Source organism: Puma concolor, chromosome A3, assembly GCF_028749965.1.
Source record: "Puma concolor isolate L17-30 chromosome A3, mPumCon1.1.hap2, whole genome shotgun sequence".
In the NCBI taxonomy this organism is placed as follows: Eukaryota; Metazoa; Chordata; class Mammalia; order Carnivora; family Felidae; genus Puma; species Puma concolor.
The window spans coordinates 139787891-139804079 of record NC_141669.1 but is presented as its reverse complement, the minus strand read 5'-3'; the positions used below and the strand labels follow the sequence as shown (position 1 = coordinate 139804079).

At 67.0% G+C, this 16189-nt stretch overlaps 1 protein-coding gene across 1 annotated transcript in view; it reads left to right on the top strand.

The window, feature by feature from the left end:
* The first annotated feature begins 13298 nt into the window (after window positions 1-13298).
* Window positions 13299-16189, top strand: part of LAMA5 (laminin subunit alpha 5) — a 50591-nt gene continuing 47700 nt past the window's right edge. Inside the window, exon 1 of the mRNA XM_086702652.1 lies at window positions 13299-13857. Coding sequence (XP_086558778.1) covers window positions 13552-13857 — 306 coding nt within the window. The 5' untranslated portion in view covers window positions 13299-13551. The remainder of the gene's footprint in view (window positions 13858-16189) is intronic.

Below are 16189 nucleotides of genomic sequence, written 5' to 3'. Positions count from 1 at the left end.
AGTGCGGCACTCAGGAAACCCCCAGCCTGCTAGTGTTCATCACCATCACCATCATCACCACTACTGTTGTCATAATGTGGTTCCAGGTCATACGGTTGGGTTTGAATCGTAGGCTGGTGACTGGCAGCTTGCACCAAAGACAGCCCGATCTCATACGGGTCCCCGTTCAGGCTGCCCGGGGAGGGCGATGGCAGCCAACAGCAGCTGGTTGGTGTCTGTGCAGCAGCCAAGTCCTGCAGGCACCCCCCCCCCCCCCGCCCCCCGCATGCACAGGTAAACGAGGCCCTGAGATGTGGGGCAGCTCAACCTTCCAGGGGAGCCTCCCCCTCCTCCTCCCAGAGCAGCTGTTTCTGGGCCAGGCGCGGCCAGGCCGGTCTGAAATGCATTGTGTGTGGAAGGGAACCGGCCAGAACCAGGAAACCCTCCTTCCGGGCCCGGGGCGGGGGCCAGGGTGAGCGGCAGGTCAGGGCCGACCAGACCTGCCCAGGAGTTACAGCCACCAGCCCCTCCGGCCTGCCCTCCATTCCCTTGAGAGCAGGCCTGTCCCTGGGGCTTGGGGGGGGGGGGGGCAGGGAGTGTGCAAGCCAGTGAGCCACCAACCAGGGCCTGGCCCCACAGCCTCCCAGGCTTTGGGATCATCGTCTGACCTCAGAGAGACACAGGCAGTCACCGGCTCTCCCTGGTCTTGATGAGGGTTAAGGGAGGTCACAGTGGGTGTGCGGCACCCCCCATATGGGTCAACATAACTGGCCCAGAGCTTAGGGCATCTGGCATCGTTACTCAGCCTATCGGGGCCCCAGGGAGCGTGGAGGGGCCAGGCCAGCGCCCCGTCCGTTCTATTTTACCTTGTTTTATTTTTTCATTTTGTCATTTACTATTTCGCTTTCTTTTACGTATGTGTCATTTTGTTTTTCTATTTGATTTTTTTCATTCGCTCTGCTGTTCACCTAGGCAGGCAGAGCTCCCCATGACCATGCAGGATGGAGTCAGGCTCTGGGTGGGGCCAGTCCCCTTCCCCCCCCCCCCCACCGCCCCCACCGCCCCTGCCCCGGCTCCCAGGAGGCTCATGCAGGCCTTCTCAGGACACAGGTGATGTGCTGGGGAGTCCAGTGGGGGCTGAGCTAGGCGCTTGGGGCGCATCTGTGCACTGGGTCCACCTGGAGGGGCCAGCTGACAGCAGGGGGGTACTGAGGTCGGACACCCAAGACTGTCCCGCCTCCTGGCCCCACCCCTCCTGTGGGGGCTGGCCACAGAGGTCTGAGCCAAGTGACAGGAAAGGAGGCCCTTCCGTCCGAAGCACACACAGGGCGTCCAGCTGGCTCGTCCCCGCGGACACACAGGGTTTTCCAGGCTGGCCGGAGGCCAGTGCGTCCCAGCCCAACCGGGTGGGGATCCAGATTCAATGGGAAAGCACGGCAAAGCGCAGGCAGCAGAGCCCCCCGGGGCCCAGGCCAGGGTCCGACCCCAGGCACAGACGGAGCCCCCACGTCCAGGCAGTGACTCGGGCGGGGGGACCTGGGAAAGGCCTGGGTTCTGGCGCCATCCCCCTGCCCCTAGGCCTTCTCCCCTTCTGCTTCCCCATCAGGAGGTTGGAGCTATTGTCCCCACACCCATGGGTGGAGGTCAGGGCTCAACAGGAAAGGGGCGGCTGGGAGCCCGGTGAGCGGGGCAGAGATGGAACGGTGCCACACCTGGGGCAGCACTCTGGTCAGGGAGATGGAGAGCTGCTGTCCCCGTGGGAAGTGGGCCCGAGGGTGACCCTGCAGCACTGCCCAGGTCCCAGCCCGCCTGTGCCCAGGCTCCGCAGGAGTGGGTGTCCCCGGCGCCCGGCCAGGCAGCCAGGACAGGGAGCTCTCGGCCTGGCACTTTTGAGGGAGGTTCACGCTTCCTGCCTGTGAACCAGCAGCTGGGGAAGGCCCCACAGAAGCCCCATGACAATCCTGTGAGCCCATTTTACAGAGCAGGAAGCTGAGACCGAGGGAGAGGACGTTTCCCCCACCCCCAGCGTCACATGGCTGGGGCCACGCGGGCTGACGGGTGAGATGATCACAGCCAGGACCCGGCCTCTGTGCTGGAGAGGAGCTTGGACAGTGGGGTCTCAGGCGCAGGCACCTTCAGAACATCCCTTACCTTCGTCTGTGCCCCAGCGACACGCCCCGTGGGCCTGAGCTGGACGAGACAGGTAGATGGGCAGGTCCCCTGCCCTGGGCGCTGAGCTGGGCCCTGCCCCCAGCAGGGCGCATCAGCAGCTGCCGAAACAGGCCCAGAGGCAAGGTGGAAAGTGACGGAATCCAAATTCCTGTCCCAGGCATGTGGGTCTGGCCCGGGCTTGTCCGGCTGGCTTGGCCAGCCGCCAGCTCCCGCCCCTCCCCACCCCCAGCTCAGCAGGCGCTCTGGGCCTCTGCGGCCCCTCCACCCGCCAGGACCTCCACCCGCCAGGACCTCGTGTGAGTGGCAGTGGGAAGGCAGTGGTGCCGGGAGCTGTCCTGGGCCCAGGCTGGGCACTGGGCACTACAGTGTGCGAGACCGATGGTCCCTGTCCCCAGAGAGCTCGTGACCCAAGGAAGAAGGCCATAAGCATCTCATCTCAGGTGTAGGACAGTGGGTCCCACCCAGGAGCTGTCCCCCCCACCAGGATCCCTGCCAGGACATCACACCTGGGGGAGGAGAGGTGCTCCTGGCCACCAGTGGGTGCGGGCCAGGGGCGCTGCTCAGCCAGCCGCCTGTGGTGCCCACGACGGCCCCTTCGGGAGGCCTCGGGCCAGAATGCCTGGTCTAGGGTTTTGAAGGGCTACATAGGCTGGGCGGTCAGGGAAGGGATGTCCGAGGAGGGACAGTGCCACGTAGTGACCAGCCCTGAGAGGTGCCGCGCCTTTAACACCGGTCACCCCAGTGCCCCTGCGGACAAGGACTGAGTGATGGGCGCCCTGGAGTGGGGGCGGGAAGAGGTGCTGGGCTGGGGAATTCCAGAAGGCAGAGGCTCTCCTGCCAGGTTCTCAGCTCCCTGCAGCCCCTGCCACGTTCCTCCCCTGGGTGGGCAGGCGATGGGGCTCAGTGCACTCCCGGCAGAGATACAGCGGGCCCGGGAGCAGCCCGCACCAGCCTCCTGAGTGACCCAGATCACCGTGCAGGCCCCAGGGGCCTGCTTCCTGGGGCTGGGGCCACAGGGCCTTGCCAGGACTCAGGTTTGCCGTCGCTGGAGAGCAGCGGGCCATACCGTCTGCCGTGAGCAAACCTCCCAGGTGGGGAATGAGTCCCTTGCAGACAGGGTCAGGACTTACCAGCGTGGTGTGGTCAGCGGGGCCCGAGCCTCAACAGGCAGGGTCACACATGGCCTCTCCGATCGTTGGTGCCCCCCCTCTGTAAAATGGGCTTTTGTGGGCATCAGATCAGATGGCGCACGTTAGGCACTTGCCCGGCACCAGGCACGAGGGCACCAGCCAGCAGCTGCCTAATGGCCCCCTGGGTGCTGGGCGCAGGGTGGCTTGGTGCTGCTGAGGGGCTGGCCCGACAACAAGGCAGGAAAACACAATCGGCCCCATTTACACAGGAGTCCGGTGGGGCGGGGACGCCTCTGACCTCAGGGCGCACCGCAAGCTCAGGACAGAGCTAGGAGGGTGGGCTGCGGGAGACCTGGGCCCCGAGGGAGGGGTGGCTCTTAGCTCCCAGCCTTCACCCCCCTCACTGCCACTCGCAGGTTCCAAGAGGGGGCCCAGACCGCTTTCGAGGAGACTGGACTCCCAGTGGATACCCCCCACCCCCCCACCCCCGCCCTGCAGTGGCCTGACGGGAGCCCCGCACGTCTCCCTGTGTTTACATTCCCCCAGAGGAGCAGGACACATGTTTGTAAATGTCTGCCGGAGGCAGACAGGCCTGGAGCTGAGCCCAGCCACCTTCATTTCACCCCTGGGGCAGAGGACAGCCCCAGAGGATCCTGGAGGGGCTCTCAGCAGCCCACCCCTCTCTGCCAGGCCAGACCCGAGCCGGAGGCTTCAGACACTGGCTGGGTGTGCACCTCCAAGCCTCCCCCACCTACTGGGCATCCTGGAGGGCCCCCTGAATGAGATCAGGATGACAGTGGAGGGACGCGGTTGGGGGTCAGCTGCATTTGAAACACTGGTGACCCTAGGGGAGCCCCGGGTCAGGCCACCTATAGGATGTGCAGGGGTGAGGCCCAGTGCCTCTGGGGCGCCAGCCCACAGGCCCCCTGCACGGTGACCAAGGCCTGCACAGGGGACAGGGCAGGAGGGGCTGTGACTCAGCATCTCTGCAGACGGGACCCAGTGGCATCACACACTCAGGCTGAGTCAGTCCACTGTTTGGGGTTGGTGTCTCTGGTTCACCGCGGCCCTAAACACGGGCCCGCGTGTCACCAGAAGCACGGGACCGGCAGGCCATGCGGTGGCGGGTCCGCAGGCACCCTGACGCATCCCTGCCCCCACCATCTCTGCTGGAGGCCCGATGGGCGCTGTTCCTGCGTATGCTGTGCCTTCATGGCCCCCACTTGGCATCCACGCTCCTCCTGATGCCTGGGAAAGGCCAGCCGTCAAGCCATGCCCCAAGCCCTCTCCCAGTCCCTGCGCAGCCCCTGCAAAGAAGCCATCTCCCAGGAATCATCCGTGGTGTAGCAGCACCGAGACTTTGCGCCTCTCTGGGCTGATGCGTGCGCCACAGCACGTGGAGCCACACCTGGTCCCCCACTCGCCACGCGTGGACGTCGGGACTGTCGTGCACAGCGCGGCCCTCGATGTTTGTGGACAGGAGCTGTGTAGATTCGTGCCGGCATCCCTCCTGGCACATCTGCGCAACGGAAGGGCCGGGTCACCCGGTGGCTGCACTGCCACCGTCTGGTGTTTCCGTTCTGCGTGGTGGCCGTAGAGCAGGGACTGCTGGAGACGTGCGTCAGGTCAGGTGCTGAGCCCTGACCCCCTTGGCCTGCCTGCTGCGGGGCCTCCAGGCCAGAGTGAAGGCTGTGGCCACAGGGTCACCTGCTCAGCACGGGACTCCAGACACAAGATAAATAACAAAATGATGAAATGAAAGAAATAAAATTTTTTTAAAGAGTTGAGTGAACAAAGGAAAAATGTGCAACAGAAAGGGGCGGGTCCTGGGGCCGTGGTCTGCAGGTGGGTGAGAGCGGGTGGGGAGAGGCGCTCCTGGCCGCAGGAACTCCTTCGTCACAGCGGCTGGGGTGCTGGGGGTCATGTGGGGTGGCTTGAGGTGGGGCCGTGGTACAGGGCCATGGTGCAGAGCGCGGTGCAGGGGCTGTGGTTCAGGGGCGTGGTGCAGGGGTGTGGTGCAGGGGCTGTGGTTCAGGGGCGTGGTGCAGGGGCGTGGTGCAGGGGCATGGTGCAGGGGTGTGGCACAGGGTGTGGTGCAGGGGCGTGGTGCAAGGTGTGGTGCAGGGGTGTGGTACAGGGTATGGTGCAGGGGCGTGGTGCAAGGTGTGGTGCAGGGGTGTGGTGCAGGGGTGTGGTGCAGGGTGTGGTGCAGGGGTGTGGCGCAGGGGCGTGGTGCAGGGACCATGGTGCAGGGGCGTGTTGCAGGAACCATGGTGCAGGGGTGTGGTGCAGGGCGTGGTGCAGGGGTGTGGTGCAGGGACATGGTGCAGGGGTGTGGTAGAGGGTGTGGTGCAGGGGCGTGGTGCAAGGTGTGGTGCAGGGGTGTGGTGCAGGGGCGTGGTGCAGGGGTGTGGTACAGGGTGTGGTGCAGGGGCGTGGTGCAAGGTGTGGTGCAGGGGCGTGGTGCAGGGGTCATGGTGCAGGGGTGTGGTGCAGGAACCATGGTGCAGGGGTGTGGTGCAGGGTGTGGTGCAGGGGCGTGTTGCAGGGACCATGGTGCAGGGGTGTGGTGCAGGGGCCGTGGTGCAGGGGTGTGGTGCAAGGTGTGGTGCAGGGGTGTGGTGCAGGGACCATGGTGCAGGGGTGTGGTGCAGGGTGTGGTGCAGGGGCGTGTTGCAGGGACCATGGTGCAGGGGTGTGGTGCGGGGTGTGGTGCAGGGGCGTGGTGCAGGGGCTGTGGTGCAGGGACCATGGTGCAGGGACCATGGTGCAGGGGTGTGGTGCAGGGGCCATGGTGCAGGGGTGTGGTGCAGGGGTGTGGTGCAGGGGTGTGGTGCAGGGGCATGGGGCAGGGGCATGGTGCAGGGGCCATGGTGCAGGGGCCGTGGTGCAGGGGCGTGGTGAAGGGGCCGGCTCCAGGCTTGAGGGCTGATGGCTTCCCAACAGGGGCCACAGGGCTGCTCGCCTCTGAAAAGCCACCTGAGCTGACAGGCCCAGAGGCCTCTCGGTGGAGGCGGGCAGAGAGGGGACCCCGTTTCTCAGTGGGGGCCACAGGGCAGGTGGGCCTGAGCCCCCGGACAGCGCCCAGGCCAGGGCTCCCCGATGTCTGAGAGGCACCAGGACAGATGGGCACGTACCGCCCAAGGCCTCCCACCGCTGCACCGACCCCGGCCAGCCCGTGGCCCTGCCGCTGCGACCCCTTCAGAGCACCTCCCAGACGGACGGCTGTCGACACCGCGGGTGTGCGCCTCTCCGGCCCTTCCTGGCTCCTTTCCTCCCCAAGCCTCGGTTTCCCTTCTGGGAAACGGAACGGTGATTCCCAGCGGCCACCCCAGAGCCTGCCTGCGAGGTGCAGGCACTTGGCGGACCCAGGGGCCCCCCCATCATTCTCAGGAAACGCACCCAAGTCAGTGACTTGGGGGAGGCCTAGAGGTGCCGTGGCTCCGGGTCCCTGCCTCGGTCAGCTTACCCAGACAGCAGGGGAGGGGACAAGAGTCCCGGTCTCCACAGCCGGCCCGGAAAATGGCTGCCGCCAAACACAGCGGTGGGTGCCATTACCACCGGTCTCCCTCTGCCCTCGGCCCAGGGCCTCCCTGGGGGTCTGCCCTGTGGGCTGGCAGGTGGCCTGCGGGTGGGAGATGACAAGGTGGAAATCGCCCCTACTTGTTGCGTCCTGGGGCCGCATGGGGGCGTGGGGTCTGTCAGCTCAGGGTCCCAGGGGAGCCGTGACCTTGGCAGCCAGCTGCTGGGACCCTGTGACTAGAGCTGCGCAGGCAGGCAGGAGTGGCCCTGTCACCACCACTGCTGTCCCTTGTTAGAAACGAGCCCTCTCCAAAGGCTTCAGGAGACCCCAGCACTCTGAGACCAGACATGGGGGTGGGAGTGCCCAGGGCTGCCCGAGTGGCTGAGCTTGGCCGACCTAGGGCATCGGGCGGGGAGGAGAGAGAGACAGAGACAGATAGTGACAGAGGAAGGGACAGAGACACAGAGAGCTCAGCCACAGCCTGGGAATGAGAAGCCTGGAGAGGGAGAAAAGACAGAGGAGCGGGCCATGATGAGGAAAGGGATGGAGGGTGAGGGAGGTGAGGCCTGGCTCCGGGGTGGGGGGTGGGGGGCCCACTGCTCTGAGAGGGGCCGGGCCCAGGCCGGGCCGGAGGAGGGGGCTGGGGGGGGCGGGGGGCGTGTGCCTGGCTGGTCGAGGCCTGGGGCAGGGCTGCTGGTCCCAGGCCAGTCCCTCGAAGGGAGAGGGCCCCACCTGTCGGGGGCTGCTGTGGTTTCTGCCCCAGGAGGGGTGCAGACCCAGAGGGGTTCAGGGGACTCTGCTTCCTGCCTGTGACCAGACGCCATGGGGAGCTGCAGGTGCGCCCCTCTATCTCTGGGCCCCCGACCAGATGTTGCAAAGTTGGGAAGGCATCCGGGCGAATCTGGCTCCCTTCGAAGGCTCACGGGCCCAGGAGGCTGGGGTCTGGGGGCTGCTGGAGGCGCTCCCAGCCGTTGGCTCACGGCAGCCCTGGCCCTGCCCTTCCCGGGGGATCAGATTCCTCCTGGGCTGAGGACTCCTGGCCATATAAGGCCGTCTGCGGGCACCTCCTGGAGAAGCGGCAGAGCCCTCACCCTCGCCCGCCCCCCATGGGAACCAGAGCTTGGCCAGGCCCCCAAGGATGGAGGGGGGAAGGAGCTTGCCGGAGTCCGGTCCTGCGAGGGAGGGGGGCAGGGGCAGGCCCCGTCCTGGGCTGGGGCTCGGGGCCCCCGGGCGCCACCCTTCCCTCCGTGCCCCTCACCTGTTCCCCCGGGGCTGCCCAGTCTGCGCTGTGAAGGAGGGAGGTGGTGCGGATGGGGTGGCGGAGCACTGGGGCCAAAGGTCAGATAGGATAAAAACGGCCCCACGGAAGTGTTGGCGCCCTGGGTGCCCGATGTGGCCGCTGCGGTGGTCTGTGCTCCCCACGGCCTGGACCCCAACCTCACACCCCAGCAAGGTGCTAGGAGGTGCCCTGATGGGGGCCCCCCCGGAGAAAGCTGCACGGGGCTGGGGTGCCAAGAGCAACCTCATCACCGGCCCAGGCTCTTGTTTCGCCTCCCAGACAGTGATGCTGGGGCTCAGCCCTGTCCTCCCCTTCCCCCGAGGCTGGGGCCTGGGGCTTGTTGTAGAAGCTCGTTCTGCAGGCCAAGGGGGGTCCTCAAGTGGAGGGGTGTCTTGCCAAGATGCAGACTCCTGGCCCATCACAGGTGCCACCCTCCCCTACTAGCCCTGGCTTCCGGCTCACAGACCCCGGGCCTCGAGGGGGTGCAGGACGGGGGGCAGGAGTGCGGTCACTGGAGCCATGAGGGGTTCTTCCCAGGAGCCTGAGCCTTCCGCTGGGAGCCGCAGCCTGGCCGGCTCGGGGGAGGCAAACCCGAGAGGGCAGTTCATGCCGTGGCCGCTCTCTGGCACCTGCCCTCTGCCAGGCCTGGAGATACGGCTGGACTGACAGGCAGGACACAGCTGCGATTTAATTTAATAAAATGAACGAGTCCAAGAAATGAGACGGGGCCAACGCCCACTGGCTCTCTGGGGTGGTGCCTGGAGGGGCCAGACCCGAGGCCAGACAAAGGGGTGGGGGGGGGGTTCTGTGGTGTCCCAGGTGGAGGTAACGAGGCCAAAGTCCCACGAGAGGGGCGAGGACCAAGGACGGCTGGACGGAGGGGCGTAGCCGGGAGGCTCCTGGCTCCACAGGGCCCGGTGGGCTGTGGTGAGGGGGGGACGGGTACAGCGCAGGGCCAGCCCAGGGCCCAGCACCCAGCGGCCAGCAGGCGCCTGGAGCCTATAGACGTCATCACAAGAGTTCCAACCCACGAAAAGCGGCCTCTGACAACGCTGACCTTTCTGGTTCCTTCCAGCTCTCGGTGCATTTCACAAAACCAGGCAGCTCCACGTCGTTGTGGGAAGGGCTCTCCCACACCCACCCAGAGTCACTAAGGCTGCGGGAGGGGGACGTCCAGGCTAGACCCCGGACTCTGACCCCCTGGTCCAGGACTCTCTGTACACTGAATGTACATCATTCTGCGGAGAGCCACGAAGTCCCTGATTTGAGCAGCCCCGGCCAGCAAGTTTTTTATAGGGCAGCCTGCCTGTCCAGGGCACCAGCTGGGGAGAAGGCAAGCCTAATTGGGGACGCTCCTGGGGGAGCCCAGGATGGGGGGGACTGGCCGGCCCTGGTCTCCTGGCCCCTGGGCACACCCTAGCCTGTCTGTGCCCCCTCCGGGGCACCTCCCACCTCCCACCATGAGGACGCCTGCAGGTCAGGCCTGCAGTGGGCAGTGTGAGGGGCATGGCCTGAGGGCTGGGCACACAGCAGGCAGAGAGGGACCCCTCCTGGAGATCTGGGGTCAGAAGGCTCCCGGAGTAGGGGCCTTGGCCGGGCAGCCCAGGGTGATCGATCCCAGAACCACGTGTCCTCAAAGCCAGGGAGAGCAAAGCGATGGCCGGCTGGGGCCACAGGCTGGGAGGACAGGGTACCACTCCTTCTGGAACAACCAGAGGCGTGCCCCGGGCCCTCCTCCCGCCAGGAATGCCAGGGCTGTCACCTGGCTCTGTCCTTCGGGGAGGGGTTGGACCCAGGTGGTAGCCCAGGAGGTAAGCGGTGCCCCTAGCTAAGGGGAGGGGCTCAGCTGCGGCTCTGGCCCTCTCTCCAGCCCCCCGGGGTCCTGGCCCCCACGCCTCCAGGCCTGTCCTCTGCCCACTGGCCTTCAACGCCCCAAGCTCTGGGCCCGCTGCCACTGTGACAGCCAAAGGCCACGGGAAGGCTCTGGGCTGAGCAATGGCCAAGAGGGCACCGGGAACTCTCCCAGTCCTGCTGGGTCTACAACCCTCCGCCGAGGCCTTCTCCCAGCTGGGAGTCCTCAGAATGCCCATCTGGTCTGCGTCCCTCCTCCCACTCGACTGGGTTCGACCAGGGCCGACGGTGGCCATTCAGCTCGGTGCCTGCGCCCAGCCTCTCTGCCCGAGGACGGGGTGCACGTTCTCGCCAGCTGGGCTCCCTGGAAGGGCCTCAGAGCAGGCCTCCCAAGGCAGCGCCCCGCGACATTCCCGACCACAGCGCCGGCTGCTCCAGGAGCCCTCTTCCTGCTGAGACAAACTCTCCCAGCGACGGAGCAGAGCCTGGCCGCCTGGCCGCCTCCTCCTCACACAGCGAGGCGGGGACACCCCTCGGTGCAGCTTCTTCCAAGGGTGCAGGGCCCAGTGGGTACTGGCAGGGGGGCGTCCAGCACCGCCGTCTGTTAGTGATTGTGGCCACGATGATGCGGCCTGCATGAGGAGCCAGTGGGCACCCGGGGCCCCTGCTTCCCGGAGAGGCTTCCTGAGTTTACTAGGCTCAGGTTGAGTCAGGTGTGCCCGGCCTGCCCCTCCCCTCCCCCACAGCTGCTCTGCGGATGGGGCTGAGCAGGGGGCTCTGTGTGGGGGAGGGGCTCGGGTGGGGCAATTCGGCCCAGGGAGGAGGAGGAGTCTGCCGGGCCGGACATACCCCCTCCGGCTGCCACCTGCCCCCACCTCCCCGCCAGGGCCCAGTTACCGCACAGTTGGGGGCTGGGTGGGGAGGGCTCTGGTTTGGGACCTCCCATCCGGTGGTGGCCAGAATCTCTCGCAGGAGGAGGAAGACAGGCTGCGTCCGTCTGTGCCCCTCCAGCCTGAAGCGCACCCTGGGATGCCCACCCTGGACTGAGTGACACAATGCTAGGGCAGTGGGACAAGGGGGCACTTCGTTAGGGACTAGTGCCCAAAAGGTGCCCAGTAAACGGGGGGGCAGAAAATGAATGACCAAATTCCTCCTCCTTGCTAACTTGCCCTCCTGGCTGACCCCCGGACTTTTTGGGCTCAGTTTCCCCACTCGTAAGTAGGAAAAGTGGCTGGCTGGCCTGCGAGTCAGAGGAAGACGGGAGACATGGGTGGGCCACCTGGGGGTGACTTGCCAGAAGCGTGACATGGGTATCAGAGGTAGAGGCGGGTAGAGGTGGGCAGAGCTGGACCTCCCCTCCCCTGCCCTGCCCACCTCCCCCCAGAGGTGCCCTGGAAGAAGCCAGTGTGTAGCCTGGCGGGGGTGACACCTCCATCCTCCGTGCTGCTCCCCTCCCTGGGCACACCAGCTGGCACACGGTGGGGGCAGAGGGTGGGCACCTCCCCCAGCCCCTTTCACCACATTCTCCTCCGCCCACGTCACCCCCGACCCTCCCAGCCACCAGATGCTCCCGGGGCAGCTGTCTGCCGGGAAGCAGCTAGCCCCGGGTTAACCCTCCCTGCGCTGGGTGCCTTGGCTGACTCAGCACATTCTCTGGCAGCCACCCTCCGGGCTGCTCGATGCCCTCGGACTGGGAGGCCCGGCCGCTAGGCTCAGAGGGCTCCCACTCACCACCTCTGCCCGCCGGCCCCTCCAGCGACGTTGGGAAGCTGACCTGGGGTGGGGGTGGGTTCCCAGCCTCCCGCGCCCAGACCACCAGGACCCCCAGCTATCGAGGGGGTGCCACGGGCCAGGGTGCGGTGCAGTGATGTCTGCAATGGGGGGTGGACCCGGGGTGGGGGCAGCTCAAATTCCCCATCTGGGAACTCTGCTACTGCCCGGGGGTGGCTTTCTGTCCTTCACAACGGACCAGAAATTAGCTCATGAGCTGGCCTGCCTGCTTGGGGACCCCAGAAATCTCCGCATACCCCCGCCCACCCGGCCGCCCTCTGGGCCGGCTCCTCCCCCACTCAGAATTTCTCCTACAAAGGTACCCGCCTCTTCTTACCCTCCCCCAGGTGGAAGGACAAAACTATGGCGGACTGAGGGGGCGGAGGAGGCTCATCCCCCTTGCCTGTTTCCCAACTTGGAAGACAAGGGGCCTCCCAGCTCCCTTGGGATACAGGGTCTGCGGGAGGCCGGGGACAGCTAGAAAGATGTGGATGATAGTGCGACCTTCCGGAACAGCTGTGGCTGCAGGACCCCCACGAGGACCGGCTGCCCGCCACCGAGGACCGTCCAGGGGGTCCCACGTGGGACATACACCCAGCTGGCGTGGCTCAGAGAATGGGGGGAGCTGCCAGCTCAGCAGCTGCGCAACACCCCCCCCCCCAATCCCCCAGGCTCCCCATGAGGCCGATTTGGGCCAGGAGCCCGAGGGGAGGAGACCCAGCGGCCACAGCCACCCAAACCCAGAAACAGCTGGGACCGAAACTGAGTTCTGGCCTCTAGACCCCGTCTCATTTCCCAGGCATCTTCCAGAGAGCGAGCGCCTGCCCAGCGCGAGGGAGTGGCCCCGAGCAGAAGATGGCGGAGGCCACAGGCACCTCCCGGGCACAAGGGTGGGATCGCAGCCGGCCCGGGACACCACAGGTGCTCAATACATGTCCTTTACAGCCAATCTTCGCCGCACCCTCAGGGCTCTGAGCACCCTCCCTTTGCCACAGGGGCCCACAGTGGGCACCTGTGCCCTGTGCCTCTTGGTCCATTTCCCTATTCCAGAATATCTCGAAGCCAAGCCTGGTGCAGGTGGGAGCTAGCCAGGGGCGCCTGGGGTCTCCGGTCCGGGTCTTCCTATCCCTCTCTGCAGTTGGGACTTCCTTACGGCCCCCACTCATGGCCAGTCATGGCCGGTAAGAGCGCACTTTCTCCACCTGCAGAATGACGCAGACACGGGGGGCAGTAGGAGGGGAGAAAAGCCAAAACTCCAGCGACAGAGGGTGAGGTTGCAAGGGGTCTCAGGGGAACCAAGAGTCCGGGCTCCTGCGGGGCAGTCGCTCTGGACGGTGTGCCGGTTCTGGGGTGGGGGGCGTGGACGGGCTGGGCCGCTGTTGGGACAGACCGCGAGGGCTGGCCGCTGGGCGAGCGCGCCTGACTCTCCGCGCAGCGCCTGCCCCCGGTCCGCCGGGGGCGCTCGGCCGCCAAGAGGTGCCCAAAGTTAGGGAAACCAAGAGCGGAGCCGCCGGGCTGGGAGGAGCGGGCCGGGCGCCGCGGCCGAGGGGGCGCCGCTCGGGACCGGGAGCCAGGCCCCGGGGCGGGTGGGGGTGGAGCCGCGGTCGGGCCGCGTCCCCACGGCCTGGCCCCGGGCCAGCAGGTGCCCCTTCCGGGAGGCCGGCCGGGCCGGGGTCCGAAGGGTTAAGGCCACCGGCCGCCCCTCCCCCGCCCCTTCCCCGGGGCGCGGGACGCGGGCGCCCGGGCGGGCCGGGGCGGGGCCTGACGTCCGCGGGCGGGGCGAGCCGCCGGCCGCCGCCGCACTCCCGCCGGGCTCCCGCGGCGCCGTGGTCCCCCGGAGCTGGAAGATGGCGAGGCCGGACGCGCGGCTCTGCGCGGGGTGCGCACGGGGGCCCCGGGGGTCCCGGGGCCCCGTGCCGCTGCTCCTGGCCGGGCTGGCGCTGCTGGGCGCAGCGCGGGCGCGGGAGGCGGCGGGCGGCGGCTTCAGCCTGCACCCGCCCTACTTCAACCTGGCCGAGGGAGCCCGCATCACCGCGTCGGCCACCTGCGGCGAGGAGGCCCCAGCGCGCGGCGCCCCGCGCCCCACCGAGGACCTCTACTGCAAGCTGGTGGGCGGCCCCGTGGCCGGCGGAGACCCTAACCAGACCATCCAGGTGCGCGCGGGCCGGGACTGGGTCGCCGCCGGGCGGCGCGGGGTGGCGGGGGCCCGGGCGCCGGGGCGGGCTTGGCGGGGAGCGCCCAGGTGCGGACCGAAGCCCGCACGTCTAGTACGGACGCCCAGGTTCCGCATTTCGGGAAACGGAAGGGACCCCAGCTCGGCCATTCGGGCCCGGCCAGAGAAGTGTGCGTCCCTCTCCGTCAAGGCGGGACGCAGCGTGCCCGGGGCGGGCCGTGGCAGGGCGGGAGGGGGCCCGGTGCCCGGTCCCCGGTGTCCCCAAGTCCCGGGATCCCGGCGAGGGCGGGACTTGGCCTCCACAGCGGCTGCCTGTGGGGAGGGGGTGGGCCCGCTCTGCCTTCCCCCAGGACAGGCTGGAACCTGCTGGGTGGGGGTGGGGCTGGGGTGCGGGTGGATCGGCGGGTGTTCCTAGAGTTTGGGGCCAGACCCAGGAGGCCATCACTGCGGATTACAGAGGGTTGAAGTTCTCTCTGGGGGTCTAGGGACTTGGTGGGACCCTTGGCGGGGGCGGGGGGGGGGGGCGGGCAAGCAAACAATGGTATTTGGAGCTGAGCATGGGAAATGCAGACTCAATCCGGGGCAGCGTCCCTGCCCTGCAGGTGCTGAGTCTGTGGGCTTCGGTCTCCCTGGGGAGACGTGGCCTCAACCCTGAAGACCCCCTGGAGGCATGCCCACCCCGCCACAAGTGTGTAGGTGGAAAATGGGCCAAGCGGTTCCACCTGACCAGGGAAGCAGGGCCGTTAAGACGCTCTGGACTTCAGCTGAGGGCTGGGGTCCTGGGTTACCCTTGCGGGGGCGGGGGCGGGTAGGGTCTGCTCCTGGGGCCCCTTGACACCCCTGCTGAACCTTAGGGAGAGTGGGGGCCCGGGGCTGGTGTAACCTGAGTCGTTCAGTCCGGGGAGGAGAGGTTGGGGGAGGGGAGGAGGGCAGTTGGAGAGTGGATTAGCTGGGGTGGGTGATGAATGGAGGAGCCTCAGCTGGGCCCCCTGCACTTCCTGCCTGCCCACTGCCCTTGGCCCAGGGGAGGGAGGGGCTGAGAGGGGGCTCTGGTGCCACAGAGCCCTCCTGGGACAGAAGCGTCACCTCCCTTGGGCTCCTGGGCTCACCTTGTGCTCTCCTCTGAGCCCAGCACAGCTGATATAAGAGATGTCAAGCCCACATTTCAGGTAGGGAAACTGAGGCCTGGAAAACCTGCTGGAAGCCCCACAGCCAGGCCAGGATCGGGCTGGGGTGGGCAGTGGAAACCTGGGTCCCTGCTGCAGCGCCCCCACCCCCCCGCCCCTGCCACATCCGGTTGATGTCAAAGAGGCTGGGTCTCAGGGAGCTTGTGTGTGGATCTCCAGAGCTGCCCCAGAGTGCCTGGCTGAGCCCTCGCTGCTGTCCCTCTAGAGCATCTGCCTGCCCCCTTACAACTCCTCGCTGCGCACCTGGGGGTGGGGGGGGGCGGCAGAGTGGCAGCTGCCAGACCCCTGAAGGGAGGGGCCTTTATTGCTTAAAGGAGCAGCTTGGGGGCCCCTGGTCAAAGCCTCTTTCCTCTGCTTCTCTTAGCTGTGCAGTTTCTCTCCCTGGGCCTCAGGCTTCTCATCTGCAAAATGGGCACAGTGCGAGAGCCTTCTTCACCTGAGTTTGTGAGCTTAGCCTGAGGACCCTGGGAAGCCATCAGTTACGGTGACTTCTGACAAACGTGGTGTCACACGGGAGGGAGCAGGCCCTGAATGAGCCCCCACAGTGCATGGTCAGGCGAGAAAGAGGAGGAAGCTTCTCTTTGAACGACCGTGGCACTTGTTGGTTAGCGTCCCGGTTCTGAGGCTGCCAGGTGCACTGGGAAGATCACTTGGCCTGGCAGACACAGGCTGAACAGCCGTGTGGCCTTGGACCAGTCCCCGGCCCGGCCGGTGCCTCTGCCCTCTCCTCTAAGGGCAGAGGGTCTGCTCACCTCCCTGGCCTTCAAACGGGCTGGTGATAGGGCCTCGCCCACAGGCCCCAACTGGAGCCGAGGGCCTGGGGTAGGAGGTGCCAGGGAGGCGACCCCCACCTTCTGTCCATCCCGAGAGCTCAGTCTTGTGCCAGCATGGGTGCTGGGTCACGGAGGACGTGAGGCCCGAGGATGGGGGCTGGCTGGCAGCCCCCAGGGCCCCTGGTGGGGGCGTCCCATCTGGGGCCCGGGGTGGGGGCTGCTGTCCGGGCAGGACGGGCACTGGGGCGGGCAGAGGGCAACTTGGCATTCAGGCCCTTGTGGCCTCAGGTGGGCATTGCAGGGATTCCGGGCTGGCCCTGGGCCCCGCAGGGGAAGTCGGGGGCTCAGCTGC